General features: G+C 43.0%; 1 protein-coding gene across 1 annotated transcript in view; it reads left to right on the top strand.

Annotated features, from left to right (window-relative positions):
- HECW2 (HECT, C2 and WW domain containing E3 ubiquitin protein ligase 2) overlaps nucleotides 1–1,658 on the top strand; it is a 220,675-nt gene extending 219,017 nt beyond the window's left edge. Inside the window, exon 30 of the mRNA XM_018562010.1 lies at nucleotides 1,128–1,658. Within this exon, the coding sequence (XP_018417512.1) occupies nucleotides 1,128–1,239 (112 nt within the window). The 3' untranslated portion in view covers nucleotides 1,240–1,658. The remainder of the gene's footprint in view (nucleotides 1–1,127) is intronic.
- The last annotated feature ends 15,363 nt before the right edge of the window (nucleotides 1,659–17,021 follow it).

Consider the following 17,021-nt stretch of genomic DNA (forward strand, 5'->3'; position numbering starts at 1 on the left):
CCGGCGGCCGCACACTACGGAGCCGGTGGGCGGAGCCTCGGGCCGCCCCGTTGTGATTGGACGGCGGCAGACCGTAGTTTGCGGACACCTTACACCGGCGCCCGCAACTTCCCCACAAGGTCACCGCTGCCGCCCCTCTGCGCTCTGCCGCCCTGAGGCCGGGCCTCGGTGGCCTTGTGGGAAATCCGGGCCTGTATACACATAATAACAGTGGCATGAAGACATTGTGGTTGATTTACTAAAGGCAAATAATCTGTTCACTTTGTAAAGGAATTTTCCCCTTACCTTAGTGAATGAGGTAAAGCTCTGCTGACTTCCATCATCTAATCACGCACAAGAAGAAATAATGTTTTTTTTATTATTATTTTCATGGCTTCTGATTGAGTATTCTTTGCAAAGTGCAGAGCAAAAGTAGAGCCAGGTTGGTGACTTGACTTTTCTCTATTACACTTAGGCTCGGTTCACACCTAGGCGCATCGAATATGCGCTTTTGTCGCGCGTTTTTACCGGTTAAAAAACGTGCGACAAACGCGCGTTTCCGAGGGCTACTTGGCTGTATCCCAATGGAAACGCGCAACAAAAACGCAGCAAAGAAGCTCATGTATCTTTTCAGGCGTAGGCCGTTTTGTAGCGCTTTCAGACGGGCTGAAATAAGGCAAGGTGTGAACCATACCCATAGAATACAATGGGATTTTCATGTTTGAGCGTTTTGTAGAGCGTTCATAGAGCGTCAAACGCGCTACAAAAAGTACAGGTGTGATCTAGGCCTTATGCAATACAGCTTAGTCACCTCACTGCCCCCAGCCTGTGACTGTACAGTGAAGGAACAGCACCCCAATGAGGTCATTCCTCTGCTCTCTTTTGCTGCAAGCATGTTCCTTGTCAGCGCCTGTGCATACAGAACAGCCTAGATTGGCTCCAAGTACTGCCCATCATTATTCCAGTCTGAGTTCCTACTATGCAGGGAGACACATAGGTCTGATACTAAGTCAAATTTAGGTACTTACTCTAGTTGGATTTAAAAGTTGCAATAATACAAGTGATTATTTGTCACTAGCAGCATTACTCATTTGTTTGCAATTTCTATAGCAAAGTATAGGAAATAATGTTTGTTTTTTGTTTTTCAGGGCCCATACATGTTTCAACCGACTAGATCTTCCACCATACCCTTCATTTTCTATGCTGTATGAGAAGCTTTTAACTGCTGTTGAGGAAACAAGTACATTTGGCCTTGAGTAATTCCATCTAGTTATGACTTTCTGAAGCACTTTTATCAAGCGGAAGGTTTGCATAGCTGGCATAACTACTCCAAAACTTCACAAGTACAGTTACTTTGGAAAACAGACTTTTTCAGTTATGTTGTGCCAAAATCCACAAACCTGAGACACTACCGTGTCACTGTTTCTGCACAAATATGAAGGATATGTTTTGTACGACAACATGGATGAAAGGAAGACTATAATGAACAATATAATTTAACAATATGAAATACTTTCTGCTGACATGACATCTGTTGTCCTACTGGGACAAAACAGATAAACTGCACTAAGTGGAAATAAAAAGTGACAGATATACACATTATATAATGCATTCCAGTTTTGCAGGTAATGTTAAGGTGCTTGCATGCTATGCATCTTAATTTTAGTTACACTAGCCAAGATCAAACATACCAAGTCAGATTTACTAAACGTGTCAGATGTGATGCATATTTAAGTCTGCAAACTTTTTCAGTGCAACCATCAGAAGATTTAACTGATGTGACACATGCAAAAAGAAACGAAGCTGCACATTTTTCTCTATCAATGTATATTTCTTCCAGGACTCACAGATATGTGGTTGCTTTCTACACTTATACATGTCTGTTAATAGTACTGTTTTTAATCACATCATTTGTCAGGACTACAAGTAATAAATGTTATTGTAAAATATTTATCTTATTTATTATTTGCATTTATGAATAATGCATTAAATCACGTGCTGTAAAAAAAAAAAAAAAAAAAGTCACGCTGACACTGTTAATGAATATTTTCAGATTTATAAATTATTTTGCACATTCATAGGAATCTTGAATGTGTTCCTTTATATACTATACTGTACAGCTTGACACTCCTTGTTTTCCTGATCCTTATTTTATTATTGAATGCAAACTTGTTTTAAAGCAAATATTCATTATTTTACCATATTTTAGGAGTTCAGCTATTGAAGAATAAACAATACCATTGAATAATTTCATAGAAGCTTTTTCTGAAGTTTTTTGTTTTTTTTTTTCTACAAAAAAGGTATTATACATAATGTTACTATGGCCAGAAGTGAAAAGTCATAAAACGATGTTTGAATACCATGATTAACTATTAATTACATTTACTATGTATAATTTTGACAAGTGCTACTTGAAAAAAAAGCAATGTACAAGTAATGTATATTGTGTTCAAGTTATCTGAACTAACAACACTTTCTTCGAGGCCAGCAAGGTACCTATAGTTATAAAATGGAAACGTACTGAGCAATTGTGTTTGTATGACATTTTTAAGGCTATTTAGAATATAAAATGTCAAAGAAAATATGTTGTGGTGCCAGGAGTGAATTTTGAGCAGGAATTCTAATTACCAAACATGCCAATGGCAACAATGTTTTTGTACGAAGTTGACAGCTTTACATATCGTCTCATCATATTTTATATTAGAAAAGCTCCATTCAGATGTTCGTTCCCAAAATAATTTATAAACAATATGAAGTATACAATTAACATTTTGTGCACAGGATTGCAAGTAAGATCCAATATAAGTTGAAATGGTGTTATTCTAATAATGCATGGTTGTCTTACAATGTGCAGTTAATTGAACACGATGTACAATTCCATGACAAAAAACACATTTGATTATTTTTATAGCTATTGTATGATAACAATGGAATATTTCAAATGTTTATTAACATTTATGAACACATACCATCATCTCTATAACTGCATAAATGGGCTTGATGTATTATTTAGCACCTTCAAAAATAAAGTTTTTATTTGCTTTTTTTCTCTTAATTTTTTTTAATATTTTAAATTATGAAAGTTGAATATAAAACCGTTAATTATTTTATATACAAAAATATAAATGCTTTCATCCTATTATTTTCAATAAGCAGCAGTGCCATCTAAATATCAACACTGTGTATAGTTGGGAAGACCACAGAGCACTTGCACAGAGATTTTTCCACAAAACAAAACTTTTATTTTCCTCTTCAGGGCAGTCAAAAAGTGGAAAAATCAGCAAAACTCAAAGTAAAGTCCCAGGGGCGTAACTAGAAATCACAGGGCTCCACACCCCTGCACACGTCTTACCTGTCAGACCCGATCCGCTGTCAGCCTTCTCCACCGCTAGGCCACGCCTTTTCCTCAGTCACCGATGGCCCCGCCTCCTCCACCGCCGCCTGGCCTCATTCTCCACCGCCGCCGGGCCCAGGGCTCCTCCTCTGCTGCCGCTGGGCCCCGGCCTCCTCCACCGCAGCTGCTGGGCCCCGGCCTCCTCCACCGCAGCTGCTGGCTGTCATTGACTCAGCAGCGGCTGTTAGGAGGAACGCGCCGCTGCAGAAATCACTGACAGGTTGTCAGTGATCTGGACAGCAGCGTGTTCCTCCTAACAGCCGCCAGTGACAGCCAGCAGCCTGCGATGCCATAGCCACCCAGGCGGCCTGCACGGCATCAGTGAGACCCCTTTGTTCCTTCTTCTGGCAAGGTCCCCCTGTGCCCCGGGCCCCATGGCGGCCGCCTGGGTCGCTATGGCGATAGTTTTGCCACTGAAAAGTCCGACTCATCATACAGAGTCCCAAACCTGGCGAAATCCCTTCCCGTGAATATGAGTCCTGAATCTCTGCAACACTGCAGGTCTCTCACACATTAGCCACAGCTGACACCTTTCTCCTCACAATTCCCGCACTCCTCTCTAGAGTTGCTGACTTTTTAAACTTCTTCCTATGGCTAAAAAAATCAATAAATAACCTAAACCAAATGAAACACAATGGACACCAACATATACTGTATAATATGTTTTGTTAAAGGACTGCCTCAGTTGTACTTTCACAGGGGTGGTAGAAATAGCCTAGATCTGTCACTAAGGAAGCAACCTGAAACATGTCCTCATCCCTCTCCACTCAATCCAAAACGTTTTGGCTGCACTTGCACTTTAAGCTTTACATGCAGAGTTTGGTGTTCTCTTTGCTACTGACCTGTTTGGTGGTATCATGCCAAGATCAAAAGAGACCTCTAATGCCCTCAGAAAGAAGGTTGTGGTCTGGCAGGATTTCAAAAAAAGGTCAAATTTATTAAAATGAATTATTTCCACTGTATGAAAAAAAATCTACAAGTGGCGTAGGTTTTATATAACTGGTAATTTTCCACGACTGGGCAGCCCAGCAAATTTAGTCCAAGAGCTGACTGCTTGATGCTAAAAGAAATCTCCAAGAACCCTGTAATTATATCATAGGATTTGCAGGTAACTCTTGCAATAGTTGGTGTCAAAGTCCATGCATCTGCAATCAGGAAGAGATTGCACTAATTTAGCCTGAAAGGGAGGTGTGCCAGGAAAAAAAAAAGCCTTTAATTTCCAAAAAAGGAACATTAGTGCAAGACCATAGTTTGACATTGGATATATAGGCAAAGACTAGGCCTTCTGGAACAATGTACCATTGGCTGATAAATCAAACCTAGAATTGTTTGCCACAGTGGACATTTTAATTCCAAACTTCCAAGACAGCATTTCAGGAAAAGAACCTGAAAGTCATCGATTCAACTATGAATTCCTCATCATATCAAAGAGTGCTTAATGACAATGTGAAGTCATTTGTAAGTTAATTTTGAACCAGAAATGGAACTTTCAGCATTATAACTATCCAAAACACTATAGCAAACCCACCATATAATGGCTCAGAAAGCATAAATGGAGGAATATGGACCGGCCTAGTCAACGCCCTGATTTAAATCACAATGTTGTTGGGGGTTTTGAAATGAACAAATCCACAAACATCTTGCAACCGAAGAAATGAAAGAAGGGTCATACATTTCACAGACCTGATGTCAGAGACTGGTGGCCAGAAATGCAAAATGCCTACAAGAAGTAATTTCTCCCAAAGGGCAAATTTATACATTGCTTTACTACAATGCTCTCTAACATGTAATCTTACACATCTTTTGCACTGGAAATCAATTTTCAATTAAGTTAAAGATAAAAAATATCTGACTGCTAACCATGATTGCTGTTTTATTTAACAGAAAAAAGTATTAAACATATTAATATTCAGATTTGAACGCATCTTAAAATATTACTTTCCCAATAGAATGTTTTCTGGTGGTAAAAAATATAAGTTATCCTATTTGAGAAGTTATTAAAAGCATACACAGATTAATAAAACTGTCTAATTTCTTTTGGTTTAGACTATAAAAGTAGTGCTTCTGGCCCTCTTTGGGTTACCAGGTTACTTTCTTTTACTACCCCTTCTATCCCACTGGCTGACTAGCCTGAGTATCACCCTATTATTATCAGATCTTATAGTGTTGGTTGGCACTCTAAGGATGGAGAGGGTGAGAAAGAAAGCCCATCCACTCTGCATTGCTCACCTAGAATTTACAACCAGAAGAGTAGACAAGAGTGCAGCCAGAGTGGTACACACAAAGCTAGTTCATCCACAAAACCCACAAGCTGTGCAGGGACAACAACCTGGAATTTTATTATATACAAGAATTATTTTTACTAACAAGCAACATAATGTGTGTGGAACATCCCTGGTATCCCTTGAGGGGCAGAAATCTCGCCCTGTAGATAGTAGTGAACGTTTGACACTCTTGAGAGATTGATTGGCATTGACAGGAAAATGGTTGCAGTGTGAGCTAGTACAGACAATGTAGTCCACAATAAATTCTAAATGATGAGACTCCAATAAATTACTTTACTCAGTACACATTTGCATTGATCCATATAGCCTACATTGGATTCCACTGGTGTATAATGTAATAATTATATCAAATCTAGATAGAAATTATATAAGCCTGCCACGGCTTGCTAATAAACCTATTAAAACACCTCATGCCTGGGGGCTCACATATACAACCTACATGCAATACAAGAAACATACTTTCATGTAAATGTATTAAATATCAAGCATCTGCATTCATAATGCCACTCATTCTTATTGTAAATAAAGTGCATCTACACAATATTCAATGGTGATACAATATAGATGTATAACTGAAGACTTCTAAGATTTAGGGATATCACTGACATGTCACTAGTCTATTGATTCTACAAACATCCCTTAATAAAAGAAACAGAAAAGTCTGACTAGTTAGCAATAATGAGACCACAAGAACCTTCAGATATGCTGTTTCAATAGACATCAATTGATGCGTCCAGAGAGTGTGATTGATTCCTAACGGTATGTAAGTGTGCCGTCGTTCAAATGCAACAGCTGTTACCCAATTATTAACTTAAATGGGGGACAGCTTCTGCTTGTAAACGGCAGATCATTCCGGCTGCAGGAAATCACATGTTCCCGATGCAGGAATCCTTAAAGTGACATTAAACCCTCAGATTTTTTAACATAAAATAATACTGTAATGTGTGCCTTACTGTAATCCATGGTAGTTTCCCTTCTCTTTGCTGCTCTTCCTTTTAAATCTGTATCTCTTCTCATGCTGGGCAGAACTTCTGTTTTGCAGCAGACTGCCTTGTCTCTGAAATGGATACATGGTGTCTGTGTGTAGGTGTGCAACCTGAGCCAGCACTACAGGAAGAGGCACTCAGCTGCAAAGAGAAGTTCTCCCCCAGCATGAGAAGACATGAGGATTTAAAAGGAAGAGCAGCAAAGAGAAGGGAAACTACCATGGATTACAGTAAGGCACACATTACAGTATTGGTTTATGTTAAAAAAATCTGAGGGTTTAATGTCACTTTAATCACACCTAAAATATAGGTGTGAATGGGGTCTTATGGGATTTTGACTTAACATGGACAAATAGTAGCATGTAGTTCTGTATATTTAAGAAAAAGATCATATTCTCAGTCCAAGGTTTTTCTGAAATCAGCCAGGGCATATAGTATCCATAGAAACACTAGCAGTTTTTTTTTTAAACATCAGAAGGTACGTCTGATGTATACTATATAATTTGGTGTTATGACAGGTGTCACGGATCGGGACTCACGGGTATGAACGGGAGTCGGGTATGTGGACCCTTTCCACTACACTGGCAGGGACACTTAGAGAAAAGGTCCAAGCAGTGTAGGCTGATGACTCCCAGAGCTAGAGTACAAGCAGGGAACAGAGCAGGGGAACTGAAATGAGGCAGTGGAAGTCACCTTATGCTGGAAGTTCAAATACAAGGCCGGGTGCTGCAATGCTGAGTAGGTGGCATGGTATGCTGAGTAGGTGGCATGGGGTCCCCCAGGATGTGGAATCTAAGGGCCAGCCGGTATTCGCCAGAGCTCCTGATGGTGGAGATGGGCTTGGCTGCGTGCTGACCCCAGGTCACAATCCCTAGGTCCACCCAACTCACCTAACAGGTACAGGGTACAATTTAAAGGTTAGGGACAGGCTGAAGACTTCCAGGGACAAAGCAAAGCACAGGGTAGACTGTAGACAGGGCAATCCAAGGACAAAGCAAAGCACAGGGCAGAGTGTAGACAGAGCTATCCAAGGACAAAGCGTAGCACAGGGCAGACTGTAGATATGGATTTCCAAGGACAAAGCAAAGCACAGGGCAGACTGTAGACAGGGATTTCCAAGGACAACCCAAAGGTTCGGTACACGGGAAAACTTCCAGGAATTCAGGGTCAATCGCAAATGGGGGACTCAGCAACTAGCTTGGGAAAGCGTTGCCCGGGCAGCGTGCTGTTCGCTGCCCTGAGTTTAAATAGAGACAGGAAGAGGGAGGATCCACAGGATTGGCCACACGCGGACTGCACTGATTGGCTGAGTAGCTGTATATGGAATAGGGAATTAAAATTCATCAAGCCGAGGTCTGAATTGCAGCCCAGACAGAACAGCCACTCCGTTTCTGGACTGCGGTCCGCCATTTAGGCTGCATTCACACCAGCAGCTGCACTGCAACTCACAGCTACTGGTGTGTTTTCTCAGACACAGTGGTGATGCATTGATCCCTGCGTGCCCCCTTACATTTTGTTTTCCCTATCAGAGTGCCACCTTAGTGCTCTCTTATTTTGCCCCAGAGTGTCCACATCAGAGTGTCCCTTATATTGCCCCAAAATGTCCCCATCAGAGTGCCCCTTATATTGACCCAGAGTGTCCCTATCAGAGTGCCCCCTTACACTAGCTGTCCCCAGGGCCGTCTTTAATACTGATTGGACCCTGGGCAAACATTTTCTTGGGCCCCCCCGTTCCTACCTATCCCGACCCCCTACCCGCCCCCGCCATGCAATTTCGCCCATGCATACTCAGGAGCGGAGCAACACTATGCAATATCGATCGCACAGTAAACAGAAGAGTGGCGCAGGTGTATCTTTTGCGGACTCAAGGGCGGGACCGGTGCAAGGATTATTGTGTACACAGGTGAAGGTGCATTATTCACCCCCTCTCTCCCAACCCCCCATCCCCCGGCGCCCGCAGACAACTGTCTATGCAGCCTTACTAAGGTTTATTGTCCCCCATCATATGTAGTCCCCTCACCTGGCAGGCTCCCTATCCCTTATCCAGGTGCAAAAGCCACCTTTGCCAGCTGCACTTTGGGCCCCACAACAATGACTGGGCCCTGGGCAGCTGCCCCTTTTGCCCTGCGTTAAAGACGGCCCTGGCTGTCCCCATCGGACTGTCACATATGTCTTTAGGGAACCTTAGCTGGGAGATTAAGTCAGGAGACAAAGCCAGGAGTTGGTGCCGGGAAGCAGAGCCAGGGGGGTGGAGCTGGAAAGCAGAGCCAGGAAGTGGAACTGGGAGGAGTTGGTATGGAGTCGGGTAGGGCTGAGAAGCCAGGAAGCAGAGATGGCTATGGGCAGCTGAAGAAGAAGATACTGTTTTGTCCTCTTCAGTGATCAGCGGGACACCAGCTGTCGTTGGCGATCACAGTCCAGACGGACCAGCCACTCAGTCCGTATCTGCACCGCGGTCTGCCATTTGCAGACCCATGGTGTATGGGAAAGATTTTTCCACCTGCTCCAAATTACTAACAAACTCAGGTACGTCATCGATTTCGGTGTTGATATTGCAGGTCCTAATTTTCATTGCATAATCTTTTTTTTTTCACATAGCTGGCTAAGTCTCAGATGTCCTCTTCTGTTGTTATTTTTTGTGGTAATATGCTTGGAGTCTTTAACCAAGCCTTGCTCAAGAAGTATAGGGAATCTGGCAAAGGAGTGTGAGAGGAGTGAGAGACAGTAGAATGTGGGTTCAAGCTGACATTTACAGGTAAACTCAAGATTTGCATTCAAATTCAGCTGCATCCTTCCCTGGATATACAGCACATTTTGACACAGTTTTCATAGACGCTAACTGCTGATTATGCAGTTTTTTTTATAATATGCTCAGTTTGACATGCCCAGGTTTGTGACACTGTTGGGAGACAGAAACTGGAGCAGTTACCCATAGTAACCAATCAGCTTATCTCTTCAGTTTGATCTGTTAATGTTTGAAAATGAAATATAGAAGCGTATTGGTTGTCATGGACAACTGCTCAGATTTTGTCTGCTCCAGGTTTTGTCTGCTCCAGTTTTGATACATTTCCCTACTTTAAGCTATGAAAGCTTTTATTTTTTTATTAAATGAATTGCTGTACTAATTTATTTAAGGTATAATTTAGTGTCCCACATAAAACTGTGGCCAATTTTTTTGACTTTTAATGAAAATGTTAAGTGTGTACAATGAATGTCTATTAATATCATGGGAAATATAATGCAATAATGTGCCGTCCCGATTGAATTTGTTTTAGGTTATTTTAATCATAGTTATCGGTAATTGGTGAACTTCCTCAGCTTTGATTTGCAGGTGCATTTGGTGAATCCACCAAAATTTCATCAGTTGCAAACTTAATACAAACAATATTGGAGTCAATGGGAGGTGAATCATGTCAAAATCTATTCTCTTCATTTTCAGGGCTAATTAGCAAAAGGGTATGGGGAGCCGGGCAGTGCCCTGCAAGACATATACCAATGCAAAAAAAGTAAAACAATACCATTCACCAGGAAGATGCCCCGCCCTCCCCATTTTATGGGACTTTCAGGGCCCAGTCACACCAAATCCATTGCATTCCGATGCTGTTCTAGCCTGGATCGCATAGATCAAGCCAGGCAGTGTTCTGAGGTGGGAGGGGACGTGTCGGCACCAATTATGTCAAAAGCACACCAGCCCCCCCTCACCAGAATGCCCTCTGTTTCAATGCAGTGCAGAAAAAAATAGTCCATGCAGCATTTTTTCCGATTGCACTGCACCGGAACGGAGGGCATTCTTGTGCCAAACATTCGGGAGCAGGGGATCGCGCAGTGGGCGTGTCTGGGGTGCCATTGATATGAATGGCACCGACACGCCCCTTCCCCCCCAGAATGCTAACTGGCATGATCCATGCAATCCAGTGCGTTCCGGGTTTGAACCACACCAGAACGCACTGGATATGGTGTGACTGGGCCCTCGGTGACATGGGAAAAACACCAATTCTTCAAATGACATGCTATGGAGATGGCTTTAACCTAGATGTGGTGCTATGAAACATTACAATTTTTAAGGACATACTGTATCTGCATCCTTGAAAACAAAAAGTATTTTTTAGGTATTTTTTGCTATGACACGTGACTTTTTGTATAGGAGTAATAGAATTGAGCATTTGAAGTAGTGGATCTAACAGCTATCACAAGGTTGATACTTTGAAATAAAATAAAGTTAAATCCCTCAAATTCATGTTTCATAACATAGCTTGCGAACTTCTTATAGTGCAGTACCACAATGTATTGTCTACAATGATTTAAAAAAATGTCAGCACAGAGTGCACAAAAACACTTCAAAAACCACAGCCTCACATTCTAGAAACAAGGAGGTGTTATAAAGAAATAAAAATGACAGAGCCATACTTCCGAGGCAATAGTCAGACATATAGTGCGATGGCTGGAGATTATGTAAGCAGCTTGAAACAGCAACAGGGTAATAGGGAGACACCGCCTTTTTTGTAGGCCACCTTATATCCTGTCCCAGTGACATATCCTGAAGGAAGGGAAAATCTTGCCTATGGGGTGTGCCTTACAAGTATGTTAGTTTTAGGTTCTAAAAAAATTGGATTTTCTTTCAGTGGGGAGAGTTAATGCCATCATTTTTAGCACAGGAATTTCAACAGAAATACTTTGTATATTTCTGTCAAACCTGAATCTATGAAAAAGAAAAACATGTTATCTTTCTGATAGCTAATATATTATTACAGATTATTATAGATTATTACAGATCTAGTTCCACTTTTCTTTGCCTTTTATTGTTATTCAGGGACACAGGTATTCATTATTTGTTTTGTATTTGTATCACACATGTAAGGTGATTGTAGCCATACTAGTGCACAAAAGTATCGCCTACAGTACGTAGATGACACTTTTGTGTTACAATTGTTTTCCAAGTGTCCTTGCAGTGACCTGTATTGATCCGATACGGTAATTGCAGCTCAGCGCAGAATGTGTACATGGATCCTAAAGCTGGCCACAGACCTTACAACCATCGCAAGACATTTGTCTGGCGATGGTTGTAAGGTATTTAAAAAACGTACGATCTACCCATCTTGGACAGGCAGATCGTACTTGCGATAATCTGAGGGGCGGGCTTCCGATGGCCGCAATGCTGAACGAACATGCCACACACCCACCGACAATCGTACGATTCTCGGCTGGTTATCGAACATGTTCCTAAGATAAAACTCATGCGATCGCACAGTAAAAACGGTTGCACGCCTTCCACACACCTTGCGATAATCGTACGATCGCGGGATTTCCCGCGATTATCGTAAGGTGTGTGGGCACCTTTAGACTTTGCACATCTTTTCTTTTCATACACCTAGAATGTATTTAGCTGATTTAAAGTATATTAAACCCCTTAGGGTTTTTTCCATGTATCTACCGCTAGCAAGCAGTAGATACATGCAAAAAAATTTTTTTTAAAAGTCACAAAAAAGGTTCAAACGTACCTATGTCTCTGTCGCACGCTCCCGTCCGAAGTTCTGAAGATTCTTGGGCGGGTGCAAAGGATCATGGGGCGGGCGCATGTGCAGTAGAGATCTTTGGCTGGGAAAAGAGGAGAGACACAAGGTAAGTCAATGCAGGCAGCCTGGCAGCCTGCATCCGCACAGACTCCGTGGCACACAGAAGACACAGCAGTCAGCGCTGGATCACTTTTTAGATTGTAAGCCCTCACGGGCAGGGACCTCATTACCATCGTCTTGAATTGTATTGTGATTGTAATGTCTTCCTTATATTGTAAAGCGCTGCGCAAACTGTTGGCGCTATACAGTATAAATCCTGTATAATAATAATAGTAATCACAGAACGGCACCAGTGCTGGAGGGATTGCTGAAAACTACTGGAAAGAAGAGGATATGATCAAGAGACATCATGTAAGGTTAGTCCTTACACCAGCGGGGAGTGGGGGAGATTACACTTTAGGCCTAGTTCACACCTGGGCATTTTACAGCGTGTTCCTACGCGCTGTTAAAACGCTTAACATGTAAAAAACAATAATTTCCTATGGGCATGGTTCCCACCTGGGCGTTTTACAGCGTGTAGGAAAGCGCTGAAAAACGCCCTACGCCCAAAGAAGTACAGGAGCTTCTTTGGGGTGTATTTGCCGCGCGTATCCATTAAGATACAGCCGGATAGTCCTCAGAAACGCGCGTTTGTCGCACGTTTCTTTTACCGCAATTGTCGCACGTTTTCTTTTAACCCAGCCTTAATGTCACTTTAAACTGAAAGTTCAGATGGGCTTTAACAGTTACAGCAAATAAAAAACCTATCACGCACAGTACTTATCACATGTGAAAACTCGTCTTCCAGGAAAGCCTTATGCTGCCCTCTACTGGTATCCCGTGAAACCTGCACACGCCATTGTTTTTGGAAAGTCAAACAGCATAGCATGAATTAAACAGTTTTTCTGAGTATTAACTGTATCTATTTCTAAGCAGTCTTTGGCACATTTTGAAGCTTGTTGAAAGCCTGCTAGCAGCTTGTGACAGTCAGCAGTACTATTAAGATCTGTGTTTAACATTTTCAAACTGGAGCCGAAAGGTGGTTTACAGGCTTCAAGAAAGCTGCTTGAAGCTTGCCAAAAGTTTCACAAATGCTTGCTGAAAACTTGGAGTTTATTCTGCTCTTATACAAGCTGAAGCCCATGTGAGCTATGCCTATTGCTCCTCGCAGTGGTGGACCCAAGAGGCCTCCGGATGCTGAAAGAGCAGATATACATGTGCAGTATGGGCTGGGCATAAGGATGCAGGAGCCCCCCCAATGCAGAAAGAGGGCATGCATGTGCAGTATAGGCTAGGTACAAGTAGTCATGGCTATTAGGCAATGCAGAGGCGAAAGGAAAGGAGGCTGGGTGAGAAATCATGGGGCATGTAGCCCCAAAGCAGGACATCACCTGATCCCCCAGTAAGCCCTCCTTGATCTGGACGTTCAGGGAAGTGGTGCTCTGCAATCTGGAGCTGGTGACATTGTGGAGTGGAAAATGTAATTGGTTGCACACACATTTACTGTAAATGATGTACTAGGGGAATGTTTCCCTGGTTGGTTGGAATGCTCTCATTGAAAAAACCTGGAGCTCTAATTGCCACTTTAACACAACACACATTGATGCACTAGTGGTAACACAGCACAATGTGCTACAAATGTCCGAAAGGGCCAGAAAGTGACGACAATTCCAAAAAATGACTTTGTCATCAGAACAATAGGTGAGGAGAAATCTTCCTGCTCTGGTGACAACTAGGAGGAGCTTTATTGATTAAACCCACGAATACTTTCATTTACCAATACTCTTCTTTTATACTGGTTTGTCAAGATCACAAACACGGTAATGTAGAAGTTGGATAAAAGGTTTCGTTTAGTATACAGCTGGCCATAAACAGCCTGAATTTTAGGCCAATCCTCATGAATTCGAATTCAATCCGTGGGTGGCTCTGTCAGTACCACCCAGCTCCACAAAAAGTGCATTGAAAAATCAAAGGAGCCGGAAAATGGTTGGCCAAACAGCCACTGTATCTAATCAGCTGCAATCAGTGTTCAGGATTCAGACAGCGTGTGCAGAATGTCTGAATACAATCACCGCCACGAAGGATTCCTCCATTCAAGCTGTTTAGTGAGGATGGGGGAATTGAGTGATTTCTCTTGTTCAGTCTGTGGGGCTCAGCAAGAGAACCCTAGTCATGAATGCATGGCTTAAAGTGGACCTTCATTAAAAGAATAAACTTTCCCCCAAACTAATCCCCCCCCCTCACTTTTGTTTTTTTTTTAAAGCCACCTTTTTTTTCTATTTGTTCTGCTAGTCCCGCCCCCTGCTGCCATTCTCGCCTAGGCTCTCCTCCTGCTGCCTCCTGGGTTTCCAACATCACATAACTTTCCCTATTTCAATGAATGTATGAATCAAACAGAGGTGACCCCAGGTCTTGCATATGCGCAGAGATCTGGCGCCATGTTTGTTTACTTCCCCTATTCAATGAATGCCCAAGGCAATGACTCCTGGGATATGTTATGTCGGTATCTCAGGAGACATTACTAACCTCCATTCATAGTATAAAAGTGACACAGACATGGCACCAAATCTCTGTTGGCGCATGCGTGAGATCATGGGGGGGTAGCAGCAGGAACCAGGAAGAGAGAGCTGGCTTCCTGTGATTTAACAATGAAGACAGCAACGCAGGACAGCAGTGCCAGAAAAGAGGACAACACAGGATCCACTAGAATTGTACGTTATTACGGCACAAGAAGAGCAGTTGGGAGCTATGTTCAATCCAATCTGGCCATGCTCTCATTTCACGCCATTGACTCCAAGGCTGACCATACAGGATACAAGCTTAACAAACAATCTCTGTGCAATCTCCTTTAGATTTACCAAAAACTATTTAACAAACTTAAAGTGACATTAAAGTCAAATCCAGATATAGTCCAATGCTGTTTTAAGGACCTACCTTAAATGATGTCTCTTGACCTGATCAGAGTCCCTCCAGCGTTGGTGCTGGGCTCTGATCCAGCGCTGACTGCTGTGTCTTCGGTGTCCCGCTGTGTCTGTGTGTGTGCACGCTGCCGGGCTGCCTGCATTGACTTACCCTGCGTCTCTCCTCTTCTCCCGGCCGAAGATCTCTACTGCGCATGCACCCGCCCCATGATCCTTCACGGCCGCTCAGAGACAGAGGTAAGTAATAACCTGTTTGGTAACTTATTTTTTTTAATGTTTTTGCATATACACTATATTGCCAAAAGTATTGGGACACCCCTCCAACAGGTGTCCCAATACTTTGGGCAATATAGTGTATCTTCTGCTTGCCACCCCACAATTTTGGGGTGTATTTTTAATTTTATTTAAAAATATATATTATTTTTCTACCTCATTGCTATCACATGGTGGGGCTCACAAGTCTCCTATGTGATAGCACATTGGAGGTGACAGGTTCTCTTTAAGGGGACATTAGGGTTTTTTTTTAGACCCCTAGTGTCACCTTTCCACTTCACTGGAGAATGACAGCTGCCTGCTGAGGCAGCTGAATGTCAACACAGCAGAAAGTGGCTGGGACCAATATCCAGCCTCCTATTGGTTATTTTAAATTGCAATAGCAGCCTCGCTTTTGCACCCACCCACTACCTGCTGTCAATCAGCAGAGGAGGGAACTGAAGTAGAAAGTTCTCCTTCAGGTCCTCCTCTGCTGATTGACAGCAGGCAGGTGCAATAGCAAGCCTACTATTGCAATTTAAAATAACCAATAGCAGGCTGGATATTGCTCTCAGCTGCCGAAGGGAGTTTTGATGCCAGCTTTGTACCGCAGGCAGAAGAGGAGGGCACGGGGGAGCAGCAGAGGTACAGGGGCAGGAACGGGGGCACCAGTGGGGTAATGCAGAGGCACAGCAGTCTCTTCTCCCCACTGGTGCCGGTATTCTATCAAAGATTGTGACTGGGTTGGAATGTGTGACCGATCACGTGGCCACACATTTTAACATAATTACGCCCACTGATCGGTCCTGAAATGTCACTTCTAGCCGACTTTGTGGAATGTGAGATCACACTCACAAAGTCAGATAGAAGTGACATTTCAGGACCGATCAGCTGTTCCAGGGCAGATCGGTTCTCTTGCACATACCATCTGCGATGCCAATCTGCCCGGGAACAGCTGAGAAAACGTTGGAATTCTTCACCTTTTGCTGGTCACCTATTCTACTGAAAAAGTGGATGTGATTACGTTAAAATGTGTGACCACGTGACCGGTCACACATTCCACCGCCGAAAAACTTGGCGGGATTAGGTTAAAATGTGTAACCACTTCACCGGTCACACATTCTTACGCATTCACAAACTTTGATAGTACACCGGCTGCAGCAGTCCGCAGAGCAGCAGGGATTCAGAGCGCTACAGCCGACACCAGCAGGGAGAACAGAGCAGCGCCTGCAACTAATGTAACAATAAACTAATCGATAATGAGAGTCGTTAAAAATGCTCATTATCGATTGTTGCAGTCCTACACAAAACATATGCCAAACATGTGATCGCAAACTGCATATTACTCAAACATGTGCATGAGCTCATTTGCCGCACATAGGGCATTGACAAAACCGTGTTAAGGGATAATGGGATCTTTTCACTCTCAGACTGATATGTCCGCACAGAGCAGATTGGTGTCAGTTGACTACACTGTGACATCCCTGCTCTCACGTCTTTCATCCCTCACTATAGGCTGCAGGCGGTCCAGCAACGCTGTAAGCTATAGTTGATCTTTCTATCAGCACAGCTCAGCCACTGTCCCATCATGGGATCCGTCCCGATAACACTCAGCGCCTAGCGCACATCAATGACGTCACGACGCATGTAGG

This window comes from Nanorana parkeri, unplaced genomic scaffold (assembly GCF_000935625.1).
Source record: "Nanorana parkeri isolate BGI_ZX_2015 unplaced genomic scaffold, ASM93562v1 scaffold555, whole genome shotgun sequence".
Taxonomy (NCBI): domain Eukaryota; kingdom Metazoa; phylum Chordata; class Amphibia; order Anura; family Dicroglossidae; genus Nanorana; species Nanorana parkeri.